This window comes from Sinocyclocheilus anshuiensis, unplaced genomic scaffold (assembly GCF_001515605.1).
Source record: "Sinocyclocheilus anshuiensis isolate Anshui unplaced genomic scaffold, SAMN03320099.WGS_v1.1 scaffold1403, whole genome shotgun sequence".
Taxonomy (NCBI): domain Eukaryota; kingdom Metazoa; phylum Chordata; class Actinopteri; order Cypriniformes; family Cyprinidae; genus Sinocyclocheilus; species Sinocyclocheilus anshuiensis.
Genome location: NW_015538003.1, coordinates 630,468 through 641,843, shown reverse-complemented (window position 1 = coordinate 641,843; position 11,376 = coordinate 630,468). Strand labels below are relative to the sequence as shown.

At 40.4% G+C, this 11,376-nt stretch overlaps 1 protein-coding gene across 2 annotated transcripts in view; it reads left to right on the top strand.

The window, feature by feature from the left end:
* The window catches only part of adamts10 (ADAM metallopeptidase with thrombospondin type 1 motif, 10), a 67,757-nt gene that overhangs the window by 40,046 nt on the left and 16,335 nt on the right, over window positions 1-11,376 (top strand). For both annotated transcript variants that reach the window (XM_016471493.1, XM_016471499.1), the window contains 2 exons: window positions 3,981-4,114; window positions 6,663-6,786. In XM_016471493.1, the coding sequence (XP_016326979.1) occupies window positions 3,981-4,114; window positions 6,663-6,786 (258 nt within the window). The remainder of the gene's footprint in view (window positions 1-3,980; window positions 4,115-6,662; window positions 6,787-11,376) is intronic.

Sequence of the window (11,376 nt, the reverse complement as noted above, 5' to 3'; positions counted from 1 at the left end):
TGTTCTCTATGCAGTGAAGTAGTGTGTGTATTTGGCAGGTTTGTGTGTCATCTGAGGCCAAAGTTTGAGTCTGAAAAAAGAGAGCATGTTTATGACTAAAGTATTTGATTTTGACCTGAAAGTTTGAAGTTTGCACAAGTTGGTGTGTAGTTTTGAGATTGTGTTTATAGTTGTGAGAAAATGGTGAATTGTTTCATGAATTGTGTGTTAGCAATCGAGAAAAACTGTAATTGCACAGCCCTAGACGCAAACGATTTTTTTGTCCAAAATATCCTCTATTGTGTGGTGTCATTATGATTATTTATCTGCTACAGATCGAGACGGAGCGTCCCCAAACTCAAATTATCATATTTACGACTCTTGGTTTGGCTGCCTCTGACGTGATACCCGCGATAGCCAATATACAGTATAATTACAGTACATAGCAGCAGATGAGAGAACTTTCATTATTCTATGTACAGTAAATACTCTAGCACATGTTATACACCCTCAAACTCATTACTGTTGAATTTATTTGTAGCCAAGTATGTACTGTATTTGTGCAGAACTGAGAGACGACTGTCTAGGGGAGGTAGAGAAGTCTTTTGTCAGAAGACTAAGAAACTGCTATAACAAATAAGGCCACCAATACTGTAATGCAAATTGGCAGAGGTTGCTGAATGAATGAATGAATTTATTTAATGGCTGCCTCTGACGTGATACCCGCGATAGCCAATGAGAGCGAGCAAGCGACACTTATCGGATGTTGCGTGCTTCTATAGCTGAAACCTGGCAGCCACGAAAATGCCACGAAAGCAGAATAAATAACCCATATTCTTTTTTATACTTAGTTTTTCACTGTGAAACAGAACACACGCCGGGAGAGTCAGTTGACAACATCGATTGTTCTCCATTTGTTTTTCTTCTCTAGTCACGTTTGATCTCGCGAGTCTCCGTGAGATCTTGTGTCACTGAAATCGTTCCTACAATCATCAAGTGTGTGCGGTCTCGTGGTCTGGTCGGATCGTCTAGTGTGCGCGTTCAGAGGATTATAAGGCTAAAAATCGGTTGAAACTGACTTCATGTCTGTGGTCTCCCATGGTTTTAAAATCGGTTATGATTTGAAAATCGTCTAGTGTGCAGCACCTGACGTTCGCCACATATTTTACCATGATTTGTTGTTTCAACTTAAAAAAGTAAGTGTTCGTGCTGCCTTAAAATGTTACGTTTTGTGAACTTAAATTGTGAAGTTGTCTAACTGAGGATAAAGTTGACAGGACTTTATAAAACAAGTGCAATAAACAATTTAAGTTTAGTGAACTTAAATTGTGAAGTTGTCTTAACTAAGAATAAAGTTGACAGGACTTTATAAAACAAGTGCAATGAACATAATTTAAGTTTAATCATTTGAATTTTATGTTTCCACTAAATCAAGTTCAATTAATTAATAACAATACTGTATGAAGCATACAGTAATGTACTGCATAAACAATAAAAATGCATAAAATACAGAGAAATATTAACTTTTGGCAGTCTGTTTGAGGTAATGAGTTCAGAAAGATTAAAATCATGCTTCAGGTTCAGGTCAAGCGCATTGCATTGTGAGTTACATTATTCAGTTCGTCATGTTCTGATTGTACACTCTCTCGCCAGAACCTCCTGAAACCCATACACTCCAGTGAAGCCTTCTTCTAACCACCTCAAAAATATACCTATGCCCTTCCAGAGCAAAGCCTCATGGGATGTGCAGTTTCCATCGTAAGCCTGCTTCAGTATATGTTTTCACAGGCACCCAGGACCTTATCAAATTAATCCAACACTAACAGAAAATTGGCCAGCAGCTCAAAAAACTGCCCCCTTTAGGTTTGTAAAACACGTTTAGTGGAAAAGAGTTATTATTTAACGTCAAGACTGTGGTAGATGTGATCCTACTGATAAAGCAACTGGGTCTTAGGCAGCCAAAGTGAGATTACGCAGAGTTTTAACACCACCGCTGCCAGGTACAGGCAAGGGTAACGGGTTCAGACCCACCAGCTTGTCAAGCGTAATATAAAGGAGGCCTAGAGTAGGGACAAAGTCACGTACTGGTACCAGTCTGAGTGGGATTAGAAGTCATTTAACTCCTTGTTCTCTGTCACATGACTAAAAACTATAGTGTGCGAGTTCTGCACTTTTAAACACTACATTAAAGTACAGTATGTTCCTCTCTTGTTTTTTTCGCACTCTCTTTACCACCTTTCATGTCTTTTTTAGTCTTGTACTTTTTAAATACCTGTTAGGCAAGTTCAAAACTATATTTTTCAAATTGACTAGTCCCTGGGTTGCTTTAATGACTAGATAACAAATCGAAACAACCATATAGTTAGGCTGGTTCAGGTTGACCTGACCCCATTTCTTGGGTGGCATTTATATAAGATGCGTCCTTGCTTTCAAAAACAACTGGACAGAGCATGACGGAATGGAAGAGACTTGATGTCGTTTCCTAAGCAAAATTTTAGAGTTTTTTTTATCATGCAAATTATTAACTTTTAGCATGCTAATTTAAGTACCGCCACTCAAAATATCAATATTAAAAATGCATATCTGTAATAAAATATCTAATATAGATAAACAAAATGCATTTCATCTAGATAAACTAGCTGACCTAAGAAATTTTTGGATGACTAGAACACTAGTTGTGTATGTAGGTATAGTACCATTCAAAAGTTTGAGCTCAGTAAAATTAGAATACTTTTATTTTGCAAAGATGCATTAAATTGAGCAATTGTGACTGTAAACATATTTATAATGTTGCAGAATTATTTGCAAATAAATGCAAAAAAACTTGTCCAAAAAAATGCTGTTTTTGAAAGAATCTTGATTTTAAAAAATGTATAATGGTTTCCACAAAAATATTAAGCAGCACAACTATTTTTAACATTGATAGTAATCAGAAATGTTTCTTGAGCACCAAATCAGCATATTAGAATGATTTCTAGAGGATAATATAACCGAAACTGGAGTAATAGCTGCTGAAAATTCAGCTTTGCATCACAGTAATACACTACATTTTAAATATATATTTCTGTTTTTACTGTATTTTTGATTAAGTAAATGCAGCCTTGATGGGCTTAATAGATTCTTATGAGAAGACCCCAAACTTTTGATTGACACTTTTGATTTCAGACAGGCTTCCATTCCATCAGTCTCCACTCTTCTTTCCTCAACCATCATGTGAGTTGCATGATTTCTTCTTTGTCTCTCAGGGAATGTCCTGGGAGATGCTGTTTTTCCCTCCATCGTGCTTTATTCTTCAAAATTTGTAGGGCTGTTACAGAGAAGACAGGGGAATAAAGCAAGTGTGTGTATGTGCGTTTCAGCTGCTTTATCTATAAGCAAACCATCTAAATTGTGCCCCGGACCCCCCTCCCTTTCTGCTGCTCAAGGATGTAACAGCAGTGGAAGAATAAACTAACTTACATAAACCCCACAAGCTCATTAAAATACCACATGCAGCCATGGAGCTCTACAGAGTGCTGGCGGCCATCCCACAGAGTTAGTATAGTTATAAAGCTCTGTTTGGCTGCATGAAATACGCCGTTCACGTGTCTCCATTGTTGGAGGCGCATTAAAGTGTGGAGCGAATTTGCCAACAGTTTGTTTTCAAGTTTGTTTTGCCGTTGTGTAGTGTTGTAAAATTAACAATGCATAACACATGAGAAGTCAGTTCTGTACAAGCAACAAGAGCATAATGGCATTAGCATTAGCGTGTCATATTAAATTTCTGTCCCATATACCAAATGTACACTTAGTAGCTTTGTAGATTTTATGATGTCCCATGAGGATATGTCAGTCAGTTTAAGCTGATATTTAGCATAACTAGCTTCCTTTGTCTTGTTGCATGTTTATTTTGAAACTCGTCTTAATGAGTATCTGCCAACTCTTTTTTAAGTATGTAACATGTTTCTGACTAAATGGCTCTTGAATGTTGAGGTGTGATGTTTTGCACGTTTTGGCTGCAGGTGGAGTGAAGTCATGTTCTCTGAACTGCCTGGCAGAGGGCTATAACTTCTACACTGAGCGTGCTCCGGCTGTGGTGGACGGCACACCTTGCAGGGACGACTCTCTAGACGTTTGTGTTAATGGCGAGTGTAAGGTGAGACAGTTACACACTCTTTTCTTTAAGTATGCGTATCTGAGAGGTTTCACATGGCAGTTCTCGTACAATATGCTTTTCCAGTTTTTGTGTTTGTGGCTTTGAACTTCTGCCAGAGCAAGAGACAGAACAGAAGAGAAAAATCCCTTTTGACACATAGATCCACCAATCTCTTAACACATTTTATAGCAATATGAGGCATCCTGGATTTAATTAGAGCTCGGAACTGTTTAAGACTCCATTGCTCCTCGCCACATTTTTCACTAACTTTTAAGGATGCTTTAATGCTAAAGCTTTTTAGACATCAGAGTTCAGTATCGTTTGGTTGGTGTGAAAGCGATTTTATATAACCTCAGGGCTCAACAATAAGGATTGGCTGCTGTTGTGCCATTTGGCCGAACAGTCACTTGCCTTTTTGGGCCAGTGTTGTGTTACTTCTAAAAATTTCACATTCATTGCTCTTTTATTTTTTACATTTTTTTGTGTGTCTTGCAAACTTAAACATTTCAAAAATGTCTTTAAATGTTTTCTACATTGTTACTTCATATTGTTCTGAATTTATTTCCCTGAAAGAGTGCACCAAATCGGCGGCGGCGCTGAGAACCGCTCTCTCTTGTGGACTTAAAAAGCCTGTGCTCTCAGCAGCTGCGTTGTTGAGAAGTTTCACCGGAGACAGGGCCAACCCAGCGGTTAGGTAGAAAAAAATAACCCAGCGTTAAAATGACCCAATAAAATGACCCAACAAGCTGAAACCAGCGTTGGGTAAAAACATAAAAAATAACCCAGCACCTGGGTAAAAATATCAAAAATAACCCAATAAAATGACCCAACAGGCTGAACCCAGCATTTGGGTTAAAAATAACCCAGCATTTTTTAGAGTGCACTACTAATTACTATACACAAGAATGATCATATTTATTTATATTTTTCATTAAATGTTAAATTTTTTGTTTTCACAAATAATAATAATAATTATACATAAATGGCTGAATTAATTAATTTTAAAAAATACATCTTTTGTGGTGGCACCTAAAATATATGACCTTTGGTAATACATCCACGGCAGCTAAACAGAAGTGCTGATCTGTATCATGTTTTGTTAGAAAATTAAAAGCGACAAAAACGTGAATAAAACAATGAAGTTGGCATATACTCGTCCGAATCTTTAGCTAGTTACTGTGGTAAACAGCTGCCGTTAGTGCTCATGGTGGTACTTTGAAGTACAATGTGAAGAGAGACCAGCTGGAGAGAGCTGGAACTGAACTCTGGTTTAGCGCAAACAATCAAACAAAGTGTGAAAATGGCTTAAAATATGTTGCTCGTTAGCATGTTTCATAATGCAAACTGTAGCGTACTTTATTTTCTGTTTTGCTTTGTTGTACTGCACAGGACAGGCTGCATGTGCGCCTTTTTGAGCGAGTTGGGCTGGTTTATCTTTGCGCTGTTGTCTAGACCAGTGGTTGTTTTTATCAACAGTTCAGCTCAGTCAAGCCCCGTTCTGCTCTGCTCTGAATGCTGCAAGAACTCGATGACCCCCCAGATCATCTGTCCTCAGTACACGCAGCTGAACATGATCACAGCGACTTCTCCCTCCCTCCCTCCCTCTCCGCCGTCAGCTCTCACCCTTTCTCCATTTCTTTCCTTCCCTGCTTGCTTCCTCCATCTCCTTCCCTCACTTGTTTCTCTGCTTTCTTATTTATGGTGCATATAAAAACCGAAGAACAGCAGTGGGAGAAATCAAAGTAGTGTTTGCAGCCTCATGGTGGCTTAGCTTCCAAACAATAAGGGTTTGATTATGAAAGCAAGTGCTTTGAAGCACAAGGCATTAAAAACAGCCTGTATAACCATGCGTCCCAAAGCTCGGCTCTATTTGGTCTAGCAGAGAACATGCCTGACCTGCTCCGAGCGGCCACTGACTTACCATTGTTGTTGTGATGAAATAGGTCACACATTTGCAGGTTATAGAATCTAGGCCAGGTCAGGTCTTTGGAGCTTTAGTGGGATTTTTGTGAAGTTGCACAGGCCTGGATTTGGAAAGTCTCAGGTCTGCCGGTTACTGAGTTCATTTTGTGTGTTACCTTTTACATACTGACAGCAGAGACTCTTCGGTTTCTACATTAATGGTCTGGATTTTGTGCAGATTTAGCCCCTTTGGAGAAACTTGCAGTTGCTTTGCGCAATGTCAGTGAAAATGGATTGTGATCTCTCAAATTCTGGGATTGCTCTCGAGATTATATGTCAAACTTTGATGTTTCTTTTAGGGCTGTCAAAAGTAACAAGTTAATACATGTGATTAGTTAAATATGTTAAAACCATCAGAGCCCTTGACTTACTTTCCTCTGAGAATCAGAATCAAAAAGAGCTTTACTGCCAACTGCTTGCACACAGTTTTTCTTGGTAATGAAGTGCACACATAAATACAAGAAGACACATTATAATAAAATTAGGTTTATTATAAATATTTAGTGTAATATCTGCAAATTTTACATTCCTTTTTGCTGGTAAATATTAACCTCTGACCCCTCTAAATGTGCATATGTATCTGCAGCACATGGGCTGTGACCGGATCCTAGGCTCGGATGTTCGGGAAGATCGCTGCCGCATTTGTGGAGGAGATGGGAGCAGCTGCCAGGTCATCGAGGGGGTCTTCAATGACTCCTTATCTGAAGGAGGTACTAAGTGTGTGCACTTCAGTTTGAACTGGAACAATTTGTAACAATACGTGCAAAAGAAACATTGCTGAAATACCATTTATCTCACTGAGGACCTGGGCGTTAAAAAGTTTCCACAGACAGTTCCATTTCAGACTTGTGTCTTGTGAAATGATGTTTTAGGTGTTAAAATGCAAGCCCTCGATGGGATAGATTCAGTAAAACAGCATGTCTCTTGCCAGAGGTAGAGTGTCTATTGCTGTGGATTTACAGTTGGTGTTAAAATATGATCCTCTAATGCTGAACTAAAGCTCATTTCAGCAGAGTTGGGTGCTAAAATATTATTCTTCTCAGCTTTAAGTAGAGCGAAAATAATTTATTTCTGGGCCAACATACAGATTAAAGCACAATTCCTTTATTGATGATTTAGTTTAACATTAGGGAATCATATTTTAACACCAACTGTAAATCCTCACAAATAAAAACTTGCTTTTTACTCTGAATCATTTTTGCTCGTTTGTTGACGTCATTTCAGATCACATTAATTAAAAGTCAAAAGCTATTTAGCTGTTGTTTTAGTCACAGCATGACTCATTCAGTCTGAATTACTCATTCTAGAATTCCTTTCTATCCATCAGGAATTGATAATAACAAGTTCCACCCTATATTTTAATTACGTTTCAATCAGAAATATGTCACAATATATTGTTGTGAACAGCAATTCGTCAACTTTTTTAGTATCACTATTACCACCCATAGAAAAGGGTTGGTTGTGTACATTTTTTAGTGATCATGGAAGTAGAAATTGTTTAAACTTCAAAAGAAGGAACACTTTATTGTCTGTATTTCTAAGCATGAATTGTTATCAGCACTAATTTTGCAGTGGCGATCGCATCATTATTTGATTTTCAGGGCTTAAAACGATGCAGACAGCATGTGCAAATAAACAACGCTATTGTCACAAGTTCACCAGCCTAGTCACCATCCCAGTCACTAGCTCAGTCACCTTACTTCATTAAGGACTCCATTTCCCAGCATCTGCTGTCACAATCCCCAGTCACCAGCCCAGTCACAGCCACTATCAGTACTTAGGACTTCATTTCCCAGAATCCCGCTGGACTCACACCTGCACCCAGTCCCCAATCAGAGCACCCGCCACCATTCACCTCATTAGCTACCCGATATAAGAAGTCACTTTTCACACCCTCATTGTCTGGTCTCGTCAAGGTTTACCCATACCTGATTCCTTTCCTACTCACCTGCATTCTCACGTCCTGACTTCTTGTCTTCAGCCTGCCAACCTGAAAAGAGGAAGAGAAACATTGTTACTAGTGACAATTGATACCGCAGCTCCGATGCTGTTTTCAAACCACTATTGTATCACACACTGTGCCGATGCTTGTAGCGAAATGATAGCAACACCACATGATTGATGACATTTTAAGCTTTGAACGTCATGCCGTATCGGAAGGTCGGGACAGCTGGTTTGAAAAAACTGCCGCTTCACGATCCCACCTGATGCATAAAAGGATTATTCAGTCACTTTGAGGGCTGTCAGTAGGACATTTAATCATGTTTATAACTGGGGTCTCAGAGACCCTGAACACAAGGGTATAACAGCTCACCCAAAATATTTTTTCAGCTATTTATTCAGCTACCCACGTCAATTATTAATTATGATCACATGTTTGTGTATTTTATATTATTGATCGATATGTGAATCCGTTGACCAAGCTATACATGACACGAGTTGTGGTCTCATTGGCACAAATTAATTTAGATTATTTCAGATTAGATATTGTATTGATCCCAGATTAATTCCACTCTTGAATGTCACAGGCTTCCGAAGCTTTGTTTGGTCACATGCTTTTTCAAACCATCCTCTGCTTCACGATGATTTGTCAGAAATGGTGGAGAAAACAAGTCCGACCACCAGATGTCGCTAATGCACACTGTGTTAAAAGCTTCGAGTAATGAACCGTTTTTCTGCACAATTTCGTGAAAGCCTCAAACGCTTCAGAAAGCCTCGGTTTCACTTCACTAATTGTTACTCCTTACCTGACTCACCTACCTGTGCTCTCACCTGTTACCCACCTGTCTTCGCCGTCTGCATCATCCGTCGGACCTGTAAAGAGATACAAGGATCGGTTATCAACCTGAGCTAAGTCCAGTCATTCTCAAAAACTCTTGAGTTACTCACCCATTTGCTCTGCATCTCTCCCCTCTGCACCAAGCTGTAAATAAAGAGATTACACTTACCTGTCTGTCTCCCCGAGGTCTCCTTCTGTAGTGTAACAGAAGACCAGACCGTAAGATCGGATTTACAACATGAATACCCTCCTCCTTCTATCGGACCAGCTATACTCTCTTTCTGAAATATGCCCAGGAATTCTTGGAGGCTGAGCTGGCCTCTGCTGCTAATTTGAAGGATGAGGAGCTGATGACATTCTTTCACGTAGGTTTGGACGAACCATTTTACTCGCTGATGCCCTGGAACATGACCAATTGCACGTTGAAACAATATGTTCTATATGCCCTTTTACTAAGCCGGTCAACTCCGGAAAAACCACTCAGCCTTCTGGTAATATTAGCACCTGTCATGGCCGCCAGTCCCGGGTCTGCATGCAACAGGGCCACTGACCTTCAGTCATTACCCGTCATGGCCGCCGACCTTCAGTCATCACCTATCAGGGCCGCTAACCACCAGTCATCACCCCAACGCTATTGTCACAAGTTCACCAGCCTAGTCACCATCCCAGTCACTAGCTCAGTCACCTTACTTCATTAAGGACTCCATTTCCCAGCATCCCACCTGCTTCACACCTGTACCAGATCCCCAATCAGCACACCTGCCACCATTCACCTCATCACCTACTATATATAAGCAGTCACTTTTCACACCCTCATTGTCTGGTCTCATCAAGGTTTACCCATACCTGATTCCTTTCCTACTCACCTGCATTCTCACGTCCTGACTTCTTGTCTTCAGCCTGCCAACCTGAAAAGAGGAAGAGAAACATTGTTACTAGTGACAATTGATACCGCAGCTCCGATGCTGTTTTCAAACCACTATTGTATCACACACTGTGCCGATGCTTGTAGCGAAATGATAGCAACACCACATGATTGATGACATTTTAAGCTTTGAACGTCATGCCGTATCGGAAGGTCGGGACAGCTGGTTTGAAAAAACTGCCGCTTCACGATCCCACCTGATGCATAAAAGGATTATTCAGTCACTTTGAGGGCTGTCAGTAGGACATTTAATCATGTTTATAACTGGGGTCTCAGAGACCCTGAACACAAGGGTATAACAGCTCACCCAAAATATTTTTTCAGCTATTTATTCAGCTACCCACGTCAATTATTAATTATGATCACATGTTTGTGTATTTTATATTATTGATCGATATGTGAATCCGTTGACCAAGCTATACATGACACGAGTTGTGGTCTCATTGGCACAAATTAATTTAGATTATTTCAGATTAGATATTGTATTGATCCCAGATTAATTCCACTCTTGAATGTCACAGGCTTCCGAAGCTTTGTTTGGTCACATGCTTTTTCAAACCATCCTCTGATGATTTATGATTTGTCAGAAATGGTGGAGAAAACAAGTCCGACCACCAGATGTCGCTAATGCACACAAAGCTTCGACCTTACCTGACTCACCTACCTGTGCTCTCACCTGTTACCCACCTGTCTTCGCCGTCTGCATCATCCGTCGGACCTGTAAAGAGATACAAGGATCGGTTATCAACCTGAGCTAAGTCCAGTCATTCTCAAAAACTCTTGAGTTACTCACCCATTTGCTCTGCATCTCTCCCCTCTGCACCAAGCTGTAAATAAAGAGATTACACTTACCTGTCTGTCTCCCCGAGGTCTCCTTCTGTAGTGTAACAGAAGACCAGACCGTAAGATCGGATTTACAACATGAATACCCTCCTCCTTCTATCGGACCAGCTATACTCTCTTTCTGAAATATGCCCAGGAATTCTTGGAGGCTGAGCTGGCCTCTGCTGCTAATTTGAAGGATGAGGAGCTGATGACATTCTTTCACGTAGGTTTGGACGAACCATTTTACTCGCTGATGCCCTGGAACATGACCAATTGCACGTTGAAACAATATGTTCTATATGCCCTTTTACTAAGCCGGTCAACTCCGGAAAAACCACTCAGCCTTCTGGTAATATTAGCACCTGTCATGGCCGCCAGTCCCGGGTCTGCATGCAACAGGGCCACTGACCTTCAGTCATTACCCGTCATGGCCGCCGACCTTCAGTCATTACCCGTCATGGCCGCCGACCTTCAGTCATCACCTATCAGGGCTGCTAACCACCAGTCCTCACCCATTATGGCCACCGATCCTGAGTCATCACCCATTAGGTTCGCTGAACTTCAGTCATCACCAATCATGGCCTCTGATCGCCAGATATAACACATTATGGCTGCTGTTCTGGAAGCATTATCTGTTAAGGCCACAAGTACCGAGTCTGTATTCAAAATGGCCACCATCCCAGAGCCTTTCTCACCCTGCGTCTCAATGTTCATACTATCCATCCTAAATAGTATGTGAGATTAGAATAAGTGTGTCCCAAAGCATAGTAT